We start from the raw sequence: 18,853 nt of genomic DNA on the forward strand, positions 1-18,853 counted from the left end.
TGTTAATATGGTTTTAAGGCTCAATTCATGGCAATTGGCAATAGCTTTGCATACATGTGAAAAAGTCCACTGCAGCTTTGAAAGTGAAATCACTGCTGTGATTTCAGCACAGTACTGCAAGCTGACGCTCGAACGGAGCAAAAAGAATGAATGAAACACAAAAATGTGAGCACATTCCGTCTGCATTTCCACATTCCTCATGCAGATGTCGTTGAAAAGACCAACAAGAACTTTTTTTGTTTTCAAAGTTCAACACAATTTTAAACCGTAAACGGTCGAAAAATTCTTCGAAACGAGTGGAATTTTTTCGATGGAGACGGCAAGGGAAAATTTTCTATCCATTTTTCCATTTCGTGCTTTACAGAGCTTTGGGACTTTGAAACTTGCCTAGTACAGGGTGATGCTCAAGTTGAAAGCGATATGACAACATATGACATGACCAAAGGTATCAAAACAAAACGAGCACTTTGATGTGATGGTTGCGAGTGTTTGTGCAGTCAGTCGTTGATAAACCACGGAACAACGCAGGAGTGTGTTACTAACCGCTGTGCCTCTCTTTTTTTTACTTCGTACGTGTGTGCGCGCTTCACGTACGTTATTTGTTTACATTCACTACTCAACACAGTTCAGAAGATCCTTAATGTGTTTTTTGTTTTCAATAAAGCAGTGCATTTTGGTGGGGTTTCTAAAGTGAATGTTTGATCAAAATTGTTTACGCTCACAATAAAAACTTACATAAAAAATAATAATACGGATCGGTTTTTAATGACATACGGCGAAACGGTCGGATAATAAGGAAGAATTTGTTTGGGAAATAATTTGTGCAGTTTTTTATTCTTTGTTTTCAAATTTGGAAAATTTTGTTATGAAAACGAACATCGATTATCGTGCAAAAAAAAAACTCCGAATATTGGTGGGAAAAACGGCCGATGAAATGCCTCTGAAGAGACTCAGCGAACAATGAAATATGAAGCGGTGATCTATGTTATTTGGTGACGATAGTCAAAGATTTGTGTCTGATCTCCTTTTTTTTCGCGTACACCGGACGACGAAAATTATGGCAATCATCGGGATAATCATCTACGTAGCAGCGATTTTATGTCGGATCTCATATGGATACCCAAATTATAATAAGGTTAAACTTTATGTTGATGTTGTTTCTCATCCTTTCTAGCGATGATAATAATCCTGGAACTATCATGAACAAAATCTATTAACATAGTCACGCTCTCACCGTTTATTTCACAAGAGATCGATCGGCTACAAGTTACACGGAAAATGTGTGTATTCGCATTTGCGACTTAAGCGCAGGATGTTGCAGAAAATGAAGCAAAGTCGTTTCAGTAATTGCTATTCGCATCTGCCGCTGATATTATTATCGTTTTGATGATATTGATGAACAGTTAAGTCGCGCTCAAGCAACAACGAAAGGGAAAAAAAAATGATCGAACGCAAAATGCACGTGCAAAGAAAACGTGAATTTCTGGTTTCGTTAATCGATTCTGCATTTAAATCATTCAAAATGACTTAACGAAAAATCCAAACCTTTTCAATTAAGTAAATTAAACCACATTCGAAATGGCAACGAGCAAAAGGACAACGAAAGATTTTTTATAAGGAAATACAATAAAATTTATTCAAATTTATTCCAGCAGACGAAATAAATATATAATCGTCCATCGGAATAAGATAGGAATAAGGATTCGAAGAAACAAAAGCAAAAAAGCAACAGCAACGTTCACTTTAATGAATGATCACATTACCCAAAATGACCGATGCAATGTAAGCGACAACAGCATTTTTACACCGCAGCGAATGTAATGCGACTCGTGTGTTTAATGGCGTAAAACGTGATTAGTTTATCATACTTCGGGTTACAACGTGCGCGATGCCAATCAACAGTCAGCGCACAGACACTCACCGTCGCTCGCATTGTCGACATCTCCAAAAGTGTAAAGTATTACAACTACTTTCCATCGGCGCTCGCGATCGCGCGAGCCGTTAAACGGAGCACATTTCTCTCGTGCATTTTTACATGTTAAATGATTAACATCTTAATTTTGTTGAAAAAATATCTCGTTCGATTTATTCCTGAAACAGAAAAACCACGACGCAGCAAAACGACATAAAAGAAATAAAAAAGAACAACAAAAACATCGTGTACGATGTTCGAATAACTGAGATAATGTGTAGCGTGTGTCGTATATCGGTTGAATATTTAATGCGGCCACCGTTCACTTTAATGAGATTAAAATGTTTTAGGAAGTGTTATTTTTCTGAACTGATGCATCTCTTATTCGGGGCCGGTTTAGAGCAAACCATTCGTTGCCTCGATTCTTGATCGCATTCTTTGTGTTGGCGTCAACTGAAATTTACGACAATTTTTCATCGCTTCGCACGTTTTACGAATAGGTATATAGAATTAGTGCCTCTTTTTCCTTTTATTTCGGCTCGTGAGCGATGGATGATTGTAAATGGGCAACAAAAATGTATTGTTCTTTTAAGAATGCATCGCGAAGCTCGTCGTCTCTTATCTTTTTGAAACATTTGTCAAAATCGGTCTTAAAAGATGCAATAAAATATGTTGTCATGAACATGAAGCCATCAACACGAGCGACAAAAGTGTTGAAACAAAAGAATTGGAAAAAAATCATCGCAACACAACCCGAAACCTAGCGTTTGTATTTATGGTTTTTGAGACTGTTTTTTCAGGTTTTCTTCTGCGTTGTACGTTTTTTTTCTCCAGTTCCGCAAGCGACACAATTCCACGATCCTTTTATAGGTTAAATGCAAGAAACTGTGTGTGTGTGTGTGTGTGTGTGTGTGTGTGTGTGTGTTTTTGCGCTCGTTCTAAGAAAAGATTCGCTTTATTTCGAATTGAAATTGTATGACTGGCGATCATAAGGGCACGCACATTGATGCACGTACAGCAAAACATCATTGTTCAAATGTGTATCGTTCATAGCAAAAAGGCTTCTGGATTTTAACTATATCTGTTTCGTGTTTCCATTCGCAACGTTTCCAGTCGGATCACAATTGTCTTTACTTTATTGTTTAGCGCGTCGTTGGTTTTTTCTTGCGATTTTGAAGAAACAATTGGCATTTGGGTAGATAGTGGACAGTGCACGCTGCAATGACATCAGCACAAAACAAAAAGAACTGCACGTAAGGTTCAGTAATTTAATCTTGTTTGTCTAAACTAAGTTTTTTTTCTCTGCTCATCACAAAATTGAATGTGAAAACAAACACATCTCAAAAGCGACGAATATGGTGAAAGGAGTGGTGATAATTTTTGATTCAATTCAACTCTTATAATAGGAGCAGCAACGGCGATGACGACGACGACGACGGTGGTGATGGCGGCATGTATCATGTTCCTCATTCAAACTGTTTAATATTCCTGCCGTTCGCTCGTTGACATGAATTTTTTTCATCTCCTTCAGTCGATGCTATTGTCGTTGCGATCATAAAAAAGTGTGTACTTTAGCGAACGATTGGTGTGTGCGCCGTATGGAACTCGATACAAATTGCGTACTCGTCTGGAAAGCGAATTCTTTGATCAGAATGAATGCGCCTTCAAGAAGACAATACGGAATTTTGCACAAAACTTAATTAATGAACAAATCTTGAAAAAACAAGAATAACACGACATGCGGGACCATTGATGGTACCACTTAATACACATAACTGACGACGCAAAATTGCTGTGTTGCTTACCTGCTTGTCATTAATAAAATAGAAACGAATTTGTGTATCAAATAATGATCATAATTCGGCATTTGAGTGATCGAATTTGTCTAAAGCGGATGTGATCGTCGTCAACAATCCCATAACTTATTCAATTGACATCGAACAAAACCGAAACAATACTATATGTAACCAACAACAAAAAGCCCGATTCCACTGTCAATACAAAACATGTAACCAAAGTATTCTTTTGTTCTCTCACCCATTTTTGTAGGTTCTTGATGCACCCAAATCACAACATTCTGGCGACGGCGATTTGCTTGGATTTCATCGAAATTTGACACCGACACAATTGCCATGGTTAAATGAAGTCACAACTAAACTATTCGATAGCAGTCGAATGACAATTGATGCGGGTACAGTTACACCAAAACCGACAACCATTCAATTGGACGATGTCTTTTTGGCAGTGAAAACAACACAAATGAATCATGCGAAACGTTTGAATATTATAGCAAAAACATGGTTTCAAATGGCCCGTGAACAGGTAATTCTGGTTAGATTTCTGCCTCTCTCTCTCGCTCTTATTTCTTTTTCGTTCTCCATTTTATTTTTCCTCTCTCTTTCTCTCTGTCTCTCTCTCTCTTTCTCTCTTCCGACGACAGTCGCTCAAGAAAAACTGATCTCATTTTTTGGGTTGTTATTCATTTGCCGACAATTTAACCCAACAATTAACATTTGAACGGTCGTTTTGCTTGAGAAGCTCGGTTGCTTTTCTGTGGCTTCAAACATGGATTTTCTTGCACTCAACTCTCCCGTTCACATCTAATCAAACGGATCACCGTACATTACATACTATATTTCTGCTACTACTCCGAAAGCCATAACATAACATATTATTTCCTTTCTGTGCCGCTTGCGCTTTTTTTCTCTTTCTCTTTCCCGGTTTCCCTGCAGTCGCACTCGAAGCGCTTCGGCTTCGGCTTTGGCTTAGCATTGCACTTGAAACCAATCTGCCGGGCAGAAAATAAAACGAAAACAAAAGAGTGCATTGCACATAAATTAGTTGTCAGTGCTTCGGTTTTTTACTCATACATTTTTTGCCTCATCTCAATGAAATGTTTCATTAAAAATCGGCTTGATCCAGATGCTACGCATCGCAACGAACGAACGATCGAGAGAGCGCACAGAAAATCACAATGTTGCTACATTACGCTATTTGCTAGTGCGCCTCACGGTTGCAATCCACTTCATCTTGATTATTTTAATGCATTTTGTTGGGTCTCTCTCTCTCTCTCTCTTTCTTTATCCACCATTCGTCGTCATCGTCGTCATCGTCAACGTCACACACAAATAACAGCCGTAATGTATTCTAAATGGCTGGCAAATAAACCGGAAGGATTATTTATAAGACGATGAAAACGGACCGTTTAGCATGAACAAATGCGATGAATGGGACATGCAATTTTCTGTCTTCTTTTCTCTGCTTTTCGCTTCTCGCAAGAAAGATGTGTGGTGGTACACAGAGCACACTACAATTTATTAGCGTAAAGCAATTTTATGCACATCAACTCTGAAGGCACACAGTGTAACAGTGAACACATTCATTTTGCCGAAGTCGTATCTAAGGCCATCATCACTGGCATTTATCTAATTGTATATTCGAAGTGAAGCAAAAAACTGAGAAGATGAAATAAAAGCAACACATTTTGCATTTGCATCCACATCAATCTCAGAACGACCCAACGAACGAACACACATCAATGCATTGGCACACACCGTTATGCGCTGCCGATCGGCAAGGCAAAAAAAAAAACAAAGATATAAAATCCATTTCCAAATCGTGTGTTTGGTCTCGTTTTTTATTATAATTCAATTACAATCGGCAGCAAACTAACCGCTTTTTGATACACATGTTTTATTCCAAATGGTTTCGGTTTTTTTCTTTCTTTCATTCGTCGTATAATTCAAACCATAAACTGACTTGGCAAACATGGAACATGATCTACAGAGATGAGAATATGTGCTTGTCACAAAAAAACAGTTTAATGTCAACGGAATGAACGTTAATGACAGCATTTGTACACACAGTAGAAAGCATTTTCCATTCGTCACTCTACTGACTTTTCTTCGAAACGATTTCGTGTGTATTTTTCGTTTGTTTTTTTCTCTTTTTCTCGTTTTGTTTCTTCATCTGAGTTGTCAACGACGATTTCGTCGCTGCCATGAGAACGGGCCTCTGTGTGTATGTGTTTTGTATGCACAATATTGTTATGACTTTATTCGAAGTAATTGTCGACATTTGCCGCATACGAATAACATAACCATTTGGGTTGGCGCGGTTTTTTCTTCTCCCTCTCTCTCTCTCTCTCTCTCTCTCTCTTTTATAACAGCAATTCTAATCTCTGAAGAGAGAAGAAAAACGCGTCTGTGACAACAAAATAACAGCCACAACATTGTGATAAAAATGTCATTGCACGCAATTGGATGTTGCGCGCTAAACGATTCAGCGCGATCATTTTTCCCACAATCTGAAACCAGAGGAAAGAAAAAAATTGTATAGAGAATTAAAGAGCCGTTCAAAAACCAGCAGCTTCGCGATCGGCAGCTGAAAGTTAACTTACTTAACAATACTCATCATTTCGCTCTTTCTCTCAAGTTCCCTCTATCTCTTTCGAGATGTGAGTGCGAGATCCTCTTTCGCACTAATTGCCATCTCCATTCACGAAAACATTGTGACCGCATACAAAAGTTGCCGATAATTTGATATGTAATTTATGAACCGTAGAAATGATAATGATGCGTTATCATCTAGGTGTTTATAACACTAGGATTTTTGCGCCACTAAAATCCGAGAAGCACTTACTTAAGCCATTCCGTGTTTCTCTTCATCCGCATTTGAATAAGTGGCTTCGAACTATGTGTAAATTGATCTAACTTAACACCAGTGAATTGAGAAAATTGGAGCTCAACAACCGGTTTCAATGCTCTTGGTGGTAAGATAAAAAGCAACAGCACACTGAAACCAGAAATAATGCTGGGTGTCAAAGTGGAATACAGGAATTAAGCGGCAATTAATAATGAAACACAATTTTTTATGTTGTCGCTTCCATTTGTGTGGAAGAAGAGTTATAATTTAGTTCCCACACACACTTATTTTCAACAACTAGAGCGTAATGGAGAGAAAAAATGGGGTTCGAATATGACATTTTACAATTGACGCAAATTAAACATAACTCACTTGGTTCTCGTTTCACAGAGACATATAGAGAAGCGAAAAAAAGAGTGGAAAAAAAAGTTGAAAATAAAGATTGCATGTGGAAGAGGGAAAAAGGAACAAAGTTACGAGCCAGTGGGTCGCTACACAAGCCACTTGGTTTATACGAAACATGTTTTCAATTCGTCGTTTTTATCATCTGTTCGGTGTGCATGAACTTTTAACCGCAATGTATTCAACGCATGTATGTTTGCTTCTGCGGCAGTCACACTCTTCATTCAACGAACATTTCATTATTCTGTTGTCGCATTCAAATTCTTGGTAAACACTAAGTTTGTCATAACTCGATCAGTTGCAAAGCAATGACATGAAATGAAACGACTCACACACACAGAGAAAAAAATGAATAATTATGTTGTTTGTTGATTCCGTGTGCGTAGGGGGAACTTGAAACTGTTTTAATCAAAATGCAACCATGAAATTCGAGTGTGGATTTTCAGAACTCGAAATCCATTAAATGTTTTATTATGCTGCATAACTTTTTGAAAAACAAAAAAAAAGATCCCGAAGAGACTATCTGAAAAAATTGAAGTGAAGACAAGTGTCCGTTGATGGTGAGGCAGAAACAGGCCTGACGAAACGGTTCTTTGGTATTTGTTTTGATTAGTTTTTACTGTGCCTACTCCCTCCTTCACCGAGTAAATAACCATTTGTTATGGAAGATCAGACTCGATACTTGAGCCTCGAACTACTGCACGCAATTTTGCTGCAAAAACGATTTCTGTTTATTTAGGACCTATACTCAATCATCGGTTGATTCGCTCCTTTTTTTCGGCCTAAGCAAATGGATTGTTTATCTCAATCTTTGTTCGTTCGAAGTTCGAACTTCGAACCATTTCAACTTAAGTAAATGTATTCAGTGTTAAATGATCCTCACGTTCAACAAAACACAACCACATCAATGTGTTTGTTTAACCAAGGGTGAACAAGAAAAAATGATCAACAAGAGATAGAAAATGGTCGAAGAAATAGCCATTTAAAATTTTAATTGAAATTCCATAAAAGTCAGTTTGGCCGTCAGTATTAATTTATGCCATGCGTAAGCAATGCAAGTGGCAGTTGCATTGATTGACGATAGGTACTTTGTAGGCAGCCGGCGCGGTCCTTTTGTTTCGAGATTTGTTTAAACGCGTTTGTTTTCACATATTTGGTTTTTCTTTTCTTAATCTCAGCTGCAATGTTTCATGTGATGGGTGTTCGTGGCTGCATTATCGCTCTATTTACTCTCATCCAAACATAGGATGATGTGTGTACAGACACCTCAGATGAAAAAAAACAACATCAACAACGGTCGATAGAGACAAGAAAACAAAGTCATAAATATTTAAACGATAAATAAACTTGTTTAAATTTCAATTCGAAGATTTGAATGTGAAAGAGAGACGCACAAATCTCGTCGTCGTCATCGTTGGTTTGGAATGTATTCGCTGCAGTTGGAGGAGATAAAATGCAGATAAGGCAAACAGCCAATTTCTAGGAAATCACTTCGTTATTTTCTCCCCGTTTAACCATTAATTGAATTTAAATGAATGCAAGAGAGAAAAAAAGAACAATGTCATTTGTTTTAGCTCTTGTCCATCAATTTGACGCTGGAATGACGCGAGAGTGAGAAAAAATGAAACAACTTGAAACGGACAAAATGGACTCTTGAGTGCCGCACGCATAAACAAAACAGATGCTTGGCTACGAAAAGCATCAATCAAAACAGTAAAATGAGTCGTTTTGTGGCGAACAAACCTATTATGATGAAATGATCATTCTTCTTTTTAACTGTCGAATGGCGAACATGGAGAGTAGAAGAAAAACAAATAAATTCACCGATTTATGAGTTCAATTGCCACTTGTTCGCCTTTTTTGCCAGTCGAAAAAAAATCTGTGGGCTATAAACTGGAATATCGTTTGGTGCACCACGGAGAAAGAGATCAAAGGAGATCGAGAAATGCATAAAACTTGTTTTAACCAGAAATCATCAAGTGCAATCACTTGCACAACCCGAAAATGTGCATTTGGACGATGCAATGCACTTGCATCTCTCAAAAATGCCCACCAATCATGGGCAATATCCAGAACAACAAGAGAATAGTGAGGAAAAAAGCCGAAAATTTACATAATTGCTGCAATTAACCCGTATTTTCTGTAAGATCGTTGCTGATTTTTATTTTTTTTTTCTCGTTCATGTGTTCTTGCTAGCCACAAATGCATTTATACGTTACTTTTCGTTCGCATTCTGATTTTAGTGTTGGGATTGAGAGTGCCATTAACCATTGAACAAATGCCCGCAAGTGAAAATACTGAACACCAAATTTAAAGTGTTTCATTTTTGAAGTGAATGCAAGAAAACAATCTGTTATAGCATCATCAGTTGTCCGTTCCTTATTTTCTCGCTCTCTTTCGATGGCCGTCCTCCTCCTCCTCCTTCGCCTCCTCATCAGTGCACGCGGCGGTTGGTCATTGCAATCGCTTGATTTAATTATTTGATTACGCGCACATACTCAACCGTTTGGCGCATCATCTTCTACAAAACCGAATATTGATGATATATCGAAACGAAACCGAAACAGTGTGCATCGTCGAAGACAAATTTTCAATCAATATCGACGAAAAAGGGCATGCAGCGTGCTAACCACATTTCCTTTGCTCAATTTGATTTTAATCTCAAACAAATCGCCTGCAGAACTCATTTGAGTATGCAAGTGGGTATCATTACGTTCGTACGTCGCATCGAGCGATGTTAAAACAAAAGGAAAAAAACACGACGAAATTGAAGCGGGCCAACTGAAAATATCAGCATTTAAGGAGAGAGAAATAAATTACGGCGGCCCAACATTGCCATCACATTTTCTGTATGGTCGTTTGTTGCGTGACAAACATTCCGACAGCAAAATGTTCTGAAATTAAAATTATAGTCGTTGCTGTAATTACAGCTCTCTGTCTCCTTTTTCGATTGAGTACAAAATGTTACCAAGAACGAAATTATTTGCAATAAATTTACACATCTTTTTTTCTCTCTACTTTTGGTTGACCAGAAACAACCGAAGAAAAAACTCTGGAATAAATTGAACATTTTTAAACGTTTTTTTTTAACTCGTCATTCATTGTCCTTTTACAGACATGGTTTTTCACGGATACCAACGACGATTTCTACAATAAGCGATTGAACAAACATTTGATCAACACAAAATGCCCAAAAGGCCATTCAAGGCGTGCATTATGCTGCAAAATGGCCGCAGAGCTTATTACATTCCTCGAACATCGAAAAAAGTAAGTCACCAACAGAAAAAAAAACGAAGGAAAAAAACCACATCGAAAAAAGTAACACTGGAAAAAATGTTCTGAACATCACCCCACCGACGAAGTCGACGTGCACTTCTCGGCACAGCTCAGTGCACACGCAGCTGTTAGGCATAAATTCAGTCTATTTCACGAAACCATAAATTACCATTGTTTCACCGAAGCAACAACGATAAGAGAAGAAAACAAGACAAACGCTTTCTTTTTTTTTCGTTTTCAAACCGAAGGATGGAATTATCGAAAAACTCTTGCGAGTTTAAAGAAGTGTCGACGCTCGGCAATGATTAATTAACGGAAAAAAAATTCTATTTAATTTATGATCGTTGCTATAGCTCACGGATTTCAAAGCACTTTAACATTGTGTACAAATCGATTTTGCCAGCGCACACACAGCGTAAATGGAAACTCCACTGTAGATTATGGCAAAACGATTTGAACAAAACTCATTTTTGAAAACGGTAAAAAATGCTAATTGATCGTGGCGTTCCGATAATATTTTTCATTAGCCGCAGCATTAGCACATATACGGGTCAAATCGTTCGTATGCCTCGTACGATCTTAAAGAAAGTGCAGTGGAAAAAAAACACGATTGCTTCAAAACATCGCGCTTCTATTATTCAAGATCAGATAATGTGCCATAGAGTTCGGCTTTTTGAATTATATTAACGCCATTTGCAGCCCATATCTCCGACGTCTACGAAACAAAGTTTCATACTGCACAGAGTTGTTTGTGCTAGAGGCACGCCTTAAACGCGTTTTACTCTGTACATCAGTGTTTACGTCTGAAAAATAATTAAATTAGATTTTCGATTTATCCGTATTCTTCTCAATCTTCTCAATCATCCATCATGATTACTTTTTTTTGGCTTGATATTCTTATTATATCCAGCTGCTGCGTGTATCAAACCACCGACCGACGTGATTCGACTTTTTTTTATTTCGTTATATGAGTTTAATTCCGTGCTCGTGCATGACCACCGTACATTGCGATGGTGCGTGGCCAAATTGAAACCACTTTTCTGCCTTTCAGAAAGTATCACATCACGGATACAAATCAAAACAATTGACGCATCCGGCCGCAATTTCAAATCAAAATACTTTCGTTTTTACGCTTCACTTCTAATTGCATCAACGAACACACACACAACAACACGTACACTTACTTAATCGGGTAACATATTTCAGTTAGTCGCGTAATTTATAAATTGTTATCAAAACAGTTGTTTGTCGTGTAGTAATGTTACTAGCAGCAAGGAAGTTTCAGAAACCATGGTAAATGTTTGATGTTTCTGAGCAATCTTTCCGTGAAGTTTGTTTGAAAGTTGTTTCTAAAAGTTGAATAATTATCATGTAATAATTTTTATGTTTCGTAAAAACAAAATCAATTCGAAACTTTTAATTTCGTCGATTTCAGTGGGGTAAATGACTTAATCCATTCGACGATTACGACAATGAGACGAACGATTACGACAATAGATGACTTATGATTAAAATAATGATTTGATTGACATAGCATGTCTGAATAATTATTCTACCATTCGTTACCAAGGAGATATGGTAGCAAGTGAGGCGAACCATTGACGATTAAAAACGATTGAATCTAATGAAGCATTTAATGATTATTTGTTTTAGATGGTTTTGTCATTTTGACGACGACAATTACGTGAATGTGGCACAGCTTCAGCTGTTGCTCAGCGAATACGATTCATCGTCACTGTGGTATCTGGGCAAACCGAGTGTGGCATCACCATTGGAAATTAAACTAAGCGAGGTGAGTTCAGTTCAAACGAAGACCATTCGAAAGGAAATTGAAGACAATTTCAAACTGAAATCAAGAATTTCAATTCTTCAAAATCGGCAACTTCCGAAACGAAGTTATGAAAACGAAATGAGAAAATCAAAATTGATGAAATTCTTATTAATTCTTTTAAACTTTTTTCCTTGCTTTTTTTCAGACTGCTGGTCATCAGGCTCAGTTTTGGTTTGCTACTGGCGGTGCTGGATTTTGTATCAGTCGGCCGCTTGCACTGAAAATGGCTCCAGTCATTCGAAACGAAAAACTAATGACAATTAGTGATCGCATTGGATTTCCGGACGACGTATCCATTGGCTTCATAATTGGTATGACAATAACAGTGAAACAAACATTTTATCAATTTATGTAATCACTTTCGTATTTTGTAATCCAGAGTATTTGCTGAAAGTGCCGTTGACAGTAATCGACGAGTTTCATTCACATTTGGAGCAACTCGACCAAATTCCATTGCAGACGTTCCGCAAGCAAGTATGTTGTCATCAATTTCTCTCTATCTCTCTCTCTCTCTATCACTCTCTCTGCTGTTTGCAAACAATTAAAGACAATTTCAAATTAAATGTCTTTCGTTTTTACGTTGATTCAACAGATTTCCTACAGCTATGCATCCGAGAATAATTCATGGAATGTCGTCAAAATCGACGGATTCAGCGAAAGAATTGATCCAACACGAATTTGGTCGTTGCATTGTCACTTGTTTCCGCATTTAAATGCCTGTTCCACGCTGAGGTAACACCCATTTGCGGCGACAGCAGTTCAAAACAGTTAACCAAATGAAAAGAATTTTGATAATTGCGAGTAGTTCAGAAATCGCACATGTTAACCAAAAAGTGAAATTGGCTTAAGTTCTTCGTCGGCTGTGATAAGCACTATCGATAAATTGGCTTAAGATTGAATTCTATCTATAAATTAGCTTAGAAGCATAGAATTTATTACGAATAAGTGAGAATCAAGCATTTCAAAGAAGATACCTTAGTTATTGCATAATTAATTGGTTCTGATTTCTTTATTTAAGTACTCGTTTATGGTTTTTATACATATTAAATTAAAAGTTTGTAGTTTTTATCATATGTATTCCCCAAATATGGTTTCGATAACATATATTTATTGACAGAAATACAAACGATTACAATGAGTAAATATTATACCTAAAAAGGGTGTTTCTTCATTTATTTTGTTTAAATCGTCTCAATAAAATCGGGAATGATTTCCAATATAATAATAATTTGTGCTTTAAATTGGCATTCGTTGCTGTCTATTTTCTATTGCAACTGAATTTTGTGCATAATTTTCTTCTGTCCTTTAAAATTCGAAAAAGAAAAAAACATTTTTTTGTAAATAGAAAAATAAATAGAAAAAAATCTCTCTTCTCTCGTTCTTGTTGAAACTTAGATTTGATTTTTGGTGGAACGAAAAAGTAATTTCGCTTTTGATTTTGACATTCAAATAAAATGATTGACTAAAACAGAATTTTTTTTTTGATTCGACTACATAGAAAAAAGAGTTTGGAAGCAATTCTGATTATTCATATGCTGAAAGAGTTCAGACAGAAATTCTCCTACAACAACAGCCTACGTCAAATTTCGTCAATTCAAATATCTTTTCTTTCATTTTTTTACGAGTTCAATTTTGTTTTGTTTTCATTTTTGCACAAGATGAACTTTCTCCCGAAACAAAATAAAAAAAACATCTCGGAATGAAATACTCTAGCAATTTTAAATAAATAAATAAAAATGTTTCATTTTGGAAATTATAAATGTAATTTTTAGTAGCTCATTGAAAGACAAGGGCATTATTTTGATTCTCCTATGTGTTTGCTCAAAAGGTTCATTCAGATCTATGGTTTCGTTTGTCATAATATTTTGTGAAGAAATCAGCTTTTATTTTCTCAAGTGATGTTTGTTCGATGTAGATGCTTTGCGTGGCGATGACGATGCATACTCTATGTTTGTAATGTGATGCACCGATGCTATATGTGGTATGTGACAAAAAAGAGACGAATTCGTACCCGAATAATGCAATGTGTTGAATGATAAAGTCATCCAGACTGTGTGTCTATCTCTCTAAATGTGAGTTGCTATTTAAAAAATACGCATTTCAACCAAACAAATTGTGCGTTTGGATCTTTTGTTTTTGTTCTGTAGGTGTGTGTATATGTATGTCTTCTAGACTGATTGGTAAAATAATGCTTAGACGAAAATAAACTGGTGACACGCACGCTAACTATAAAAAGAGTCAACAAATAATAAATCAGGTTGTTCTGTCGAAATTAAAATTACAGTTTCATTGCAGTTGAATGTGTGTGTGTCTGTGTGTCTCTGGAAAAAGAATGTACGCGAGCACGTAGTGTGTGAGTGATGGAACAAAATCAAAACATTGTATTCGCGTGTAGCGCACATGTGTATTGCATTACACCGTGGGATGTATTTAATTTGAAATGCAGATTTCTTTTCACTTCCACTCGAAACAACAACGAACAAACTAAACATCAATAACGCTATCGTTTTTCTTGTTCATCTCCAAAATTGTGTTCGTTTTTAGCTTTTCTTGCATCTGTACAAGTTTATCTTGCATTCGACGAATCTGAAATTGAAACAGTAATTCACATTTTTAGAAATTGAGAGATTTGTGTTTGTGGTTGTTGTGTAATCGAACCGCGCAATATATCGGAAATAGAAAATCAAAACAAACCTCTTCGTCTTTTTGAAGTAGCAAACGATCGGTTTCACTGACTGTATCATTCGATGATACTGATTCGCGTTTGGATTTGCTTCGATCGCGCATTGCATGTTGCGATATCTGTGAAATGCACTGAGCACGATAGTTTTCGTAATGAACATCTTGTGTGGTGTCTTTTAAATCTTGCATGTGCGTTGAAATCAACATCCGACGCAATTTTATGAAATCAGAATGCTGCGGATTCTCAACTGTAACGTCAAAACAAGAGACGTTTAATTTAAAATGGACAGACGAAATTGTTTAGATATAAATTGCAATTTACCTTCGACACATCCCCATGAATATGTACGACATCTCACCTAGAATGATTGAGTATCAGATTAAATATAATTATTGTTGTGTGTAAATTAAGGGGCCAAAGGTTACGTACAATTAATGAATTTTGTATTGAAGCTAATCAATTGAGAGTAGTTTGACATTAACCATCCAATCACTTGGACCAATTCTCTTTCAATACTTGAATGCAGTGAGATAAATTCGATTCCAACATGCTCAGTTCTTGTCGAAAGGCCATTCAAATAATCGAAGCAAAATCAAATTGTTTGAAAATAGCAAAACATTACATCGTTCATATGACTCAAGAAAGATTTTTGCATCTGAGTCGTGACTTTTTCATAAACACTGCGTTTTTAATGATTCAATCAATGTTTAAAAAAATTTATCGTGAATGAAACAGTACGGTTTTGTTTTTATCTGATAACAAAGTAGTGTTTCATTTTGATGGATTAAGCACTTCAATAGCAACAATAGCTTTGCGAATAAATAGATGAATATTCAAATCTTAGAAAATTTGCCGAAATGACTTCGGGTAGGGCGAGTTCAATTGTAGATTTTATGTAGGAACAATTTTTTTGAGTAATCGGCTATCGAAAAACTGCTATAAAATGGAACAACTCAAATCTTGGTCAAAAAACGTATTTTCCACAAATCGATTTTTTTTTCGAATGAAGAATGGTTCCAAAAAATTGTAGATAAATTGTAGAATTCAAATCAATTGTCTGTTTTCGAATATGTCAGCCCATTCGTTCGATATTGAGACGAGTCATGAAAATTGGTCCAAAATTGATAAACCACACAATCACAATCAGCTGATGTATTAATCTTTCTTTGTTTATTCGTATGCTACAATATGCCTGAATCATTGTCCCTATCGCCATGGACTCAATTTCTTTGAACAGTTGAATATCACTGTAAAATCAGCTGTGACATCATCATTCATCCCCAGTTCTACTTTTTTTACGTTAAAAAACATATTTATCGTATATATTCTAGGCCACTCATATGTCATATATATATATAATAGTTAAGGAACTTTTCGGTTCTGTAAACCAATACATTGGTCAAATAAATTAGTCAGACCTATGAATCAATGATGATTGGGAAATGATTTGTTAATCAATCTGACAACTGTGGTTAACTGCATTATTAATGCCATAATCAAAGTTAATTGAAGCCGATGCCACGTTTAATTGCAAACTCAATATCACCATTCTTACCTTTCGACCGCCAACTTCGACCAAATTGGAACTGGCGACGATAGCGAATGGAATGCTTTCTTTCAGCTCTCGATCTTGTTGCTTGAACTCCTCATCTTCGTCGGAATCACAGTCCGGAAATTGGTAGAGGTCAATCTTATGTGTTTCCAAATCGGCCAACACGTTTGCCTTCAATCGTTTCAGTTCGTTCGTAGTCAATGCGTCTGCCTTTGCAATGACAAGTACAACGTTGACTTTTTTGTGCAATCGTCGCAGAAAATCGATATCCATTTGGCGAAGACCGTGGCCATACGGCGGAATGAAGTACAAACAACAATGGACTCGATTATCTTGAATGTTTCTGCGATTCAATCCGCTTTCGTCGGTGAAAAATTGGCGATACTGAAATAGAAATCAATAAATAATCGAGAGAAAAAAAATGATGAATAAATCGAATCGAGAGCGGGTTCGGAATCGTGATTTCCAATGAAGCTTGTGTTATATTTTATTACCTGATCGTCGATGTATTGCACGACCGTCCGCCAACTTTCTTCGCAATTAATGCTGTCACCGAAGCCAGGTGTATCAACAATCGTTAAACGTAATTTAACGCCTCGCTCTTCGATTTCCATTTGTTTCTTTTCGATTTGCGTTGTGCGTTCGAGGCGTTCGGTCACCGATGGTACCACACGATTCTTGTACAAATCGCCCAAAAACAATGAATTGATTAACGTGGATTTGCCGAGCCCAGTCTGAAATTGAAACCGAAATTCACATATTTAGAAATTGAGAGATTTGTGTTGTGGTTGTTGTGTAATTAAACCTCTCCGATGACCATCAACGTAAAATCAAAACCACGTTTCACCTAGAATACAAAAGAATTAATAAATTATGTTGTTGTCACAGATTGAATTAGTTTCTCTTCTCAATAAAAAGTAACATTTCTTACTGATTTGCGATGTACTTGCTCGGGCAAAGTGGCAAACCCAATGTAATCTCGATCGTAGCTATTCCGCATGCCTACAACAGTAAAGTACACACACAACACATGAAAAATAAATACGCCAAACGATTTGTCTCTCTGGAGAAAAGAGTTTCACGCAAAACGGCAATGAATTCGAAAGGAAAGAAAATCTAATTCCTTCACTCACCAGCCATATTTTTATGTCGATGGTTTGGCAATGATTTTTTTGGTGAATATAAAACGCACCCTGTTTTTCGTCAATCAACAACAAACTCGTTCACTGTGTCACTGCTCTTACTCTTCGCTGTATGAGAGTCGATTTTTTAATTCACTTTCTTTTCGCACATTTATCAATTTATAATAACTGCAATACTTATCACTGTTTTATATAAAATTCCCATTAATTCAATGTATCTTCGGTTTTTTTTCTCTCTCTTGATTCATTGATTAATAGAAAATGCACAAATACAAAGTCCGGACAACGACGACAAATCTCGACTCTCTTTCACTTCCATCTACGGCAACTATATAATTCACTTCTAATGGTTTCAATCGCAAAATGTTAGTTCGCGCTGCTGAAAAACACATCACACCCCTCCGACTGAACAGCCAGATACACGTTTATCGTATGTGTGTGTGTGTATGCACAACATACACTCGGGTTCAGCATGTGTGTGTAGCGAATCCGTTTGTTGTCTCGCTCACTCCACTCATTGTTATCGTAAAATGAAACGGGCGCGCACGGTGTGTGTTGTTGTTACTCTGGCAAAAACACCATTCATTCAGCCTAACTGTATGACTGGCTCTATGGTGAAGTTTTATCGTGGTACCGAACGACGGTCGGTCGGTCTATTTATATTTTACACTGCGCCGAATCCAACATTTATTATTCTTTCCGTATCTCGGCCCTGTGTGTTATTTTATTTTTTCACCGCATGTTCACAACTGCACATCAAATTCAACCGACTGCTGATTATGTTACACATACACACGGGCACATACAAAATAAGCGTGAGGAACCGAATTGAACTGACTGAACTGGCTAAGAGTGTGGAACACAATGGTAATAAATCGATAGAGTCTTGAATATATCTTCACTCACTGGTGACTACAATAGAACTGTCGTACGATTCACGTCGTTTTGATTTCGAACGGCACGGCGGCCGTTGCTCAGATGTATGTTATATGGCTAGGGTGACGCGAGCGCTCACACATATATTCAATTCAACTTCGTCAAATTTGGTTTTTCAAAACATGAAAGAAAAAAGTCGTTGCAACTTGACTCCGATACTTTCTTAACCAATTATCGCCTCGCTATATTAACCGGCATAAATGATGTAGGTATGTGGCATGAGTCAGGCAGACACAGAGAGAGTGAGTAAATGCAATTTCATTTCGAACCATTGGGTGTTTGGCTTTGAATTCATCACAAAGACGCGGGCATATTTATGAAACTACCGTTAAATATGCATGACATCGAAACTACATCTTCGCCAAACATAGACACACAATAAAACAAACAAATCAAAGAAAGCAATGAAAAAAGACGAGAGAGAGAGAGAGAGAGAGAGAGAGAGAGAGAGAGAGAGAGAGGGAAAGAGAGAGGA

At 36.9% G+C, this 18,853-nt stretch overlaps 2 protein-coding genes across 2 annotated transcripts; one reads left to right on the plus strand and one right to left on the minus strand.

Moving 5' to 3' along the window:
• Positions 1–499: 499 nt before the first annotated feature.
• On the plus strand, positions 500–13,223 carry LOC129567463 (fringe glycosyltransferase-like). Its single transcript, XM_055444358.1, has 7 exons — positions 500–1,135; positions 3,962–4,234; positions 10,074–10,225; positions 11,888–12,026; positions 12,211–12,376; positions 12,445–12,539; positions 12,658–13,223. The coding sequence occupies exons 1-7, from the start codon at positions 983–985 to the stop codon at positions 12,799–12,801; spliced, it is 1,122 nt and encodes a 373-aa protein (XP_055300333.1). The 5' UTR covers positions 500–982; the 3' UTR covers positions 12,802–13,223.
• LOC129567462 (septin-2) lies at positions 13,128–18,367 on the minus strand. Its single transcript, XM_055444357.1, has 8 exons — positions 17,434–18,367; positions 17,232–17,302; positions 17,106–17,147; positions 16,795–17,034; positions 16,304–16,684; positions 15,070–15,106; positions 14,760–14,995; positions 13,128–14,651 (listed from the first exon to the last, which is right to left on the minus strand). Exons 1-8 carry the CDS (start codon positions 17,438–17,440, stop codon positions 14,550–14,552), a joined length of 1,116 nt encoding a protein of 371 aa, XP_055300332.1. The 5' UTR covers positions 17,441–18,367; the 3' UTR covers positions 13,128–14,549.
• Positions 18,368–18,853: the final 486 nt, after the last annotated feature.

Source organism: Sitodiplosis mosellana, unplaced genomic scaffold (assembly GCF_009176505.1).
Source record: "Sitodiplosis mosellana isolate CC-2019 unplaced genomic scaffold, AAFC_SMos_1.0 Smas_scaffold_11, whole genome shotgun sequence".
Lineage (NCBI taxonomy): Eukaryota > Metazoa > Arthropoda > Insecta > Diptera > Cecidomyiidae > Sitodiplosis > Sitodiplosis mosellana.

Excerpts from the sequence above, each read along its gene's own strand:
- LOC129567463 (XM_055444358.1), top strand. The coding sequence starts at position 983 with ATGTTATTTGGTGACGATAGTCAAAGATTTGTGTCTGATCTCCTTTTT. Across the intron at positions 4,235-10,073 it reads TTCAAATGGCCCGTGAACAG|ACATGGTTTTTCACGGATAC; the intron begins GTAATTCTGGTT and ends GTCCTTTTACAG. Across the intron at positions 12,540-12,657 it reads TGCAGACGTTCCGCAAGCAA|ATTTCCTACAGCTATGCATC; the intron begins GTATGTTGTCAT and ends TTGATTCAACAG.
- LOC129567462 (XM_055444357.1), bottom strand. Across the intron at positions 17,148-17,231 it reads AGCAAGTACATCGCAAATCA|GTGAAACGTGGTTTTGATTT; the intron begins GTAAGAAATGTT and ends TTTGTATTCTAG. Across the intron at positions 17,035-17,105 it reads CGTTGATGGTCATCGGAGAG|ACTGGGCTCGGCAAATCCAC; the intron begins GTTTAATTACAC and ends TTTCAATTTCAG.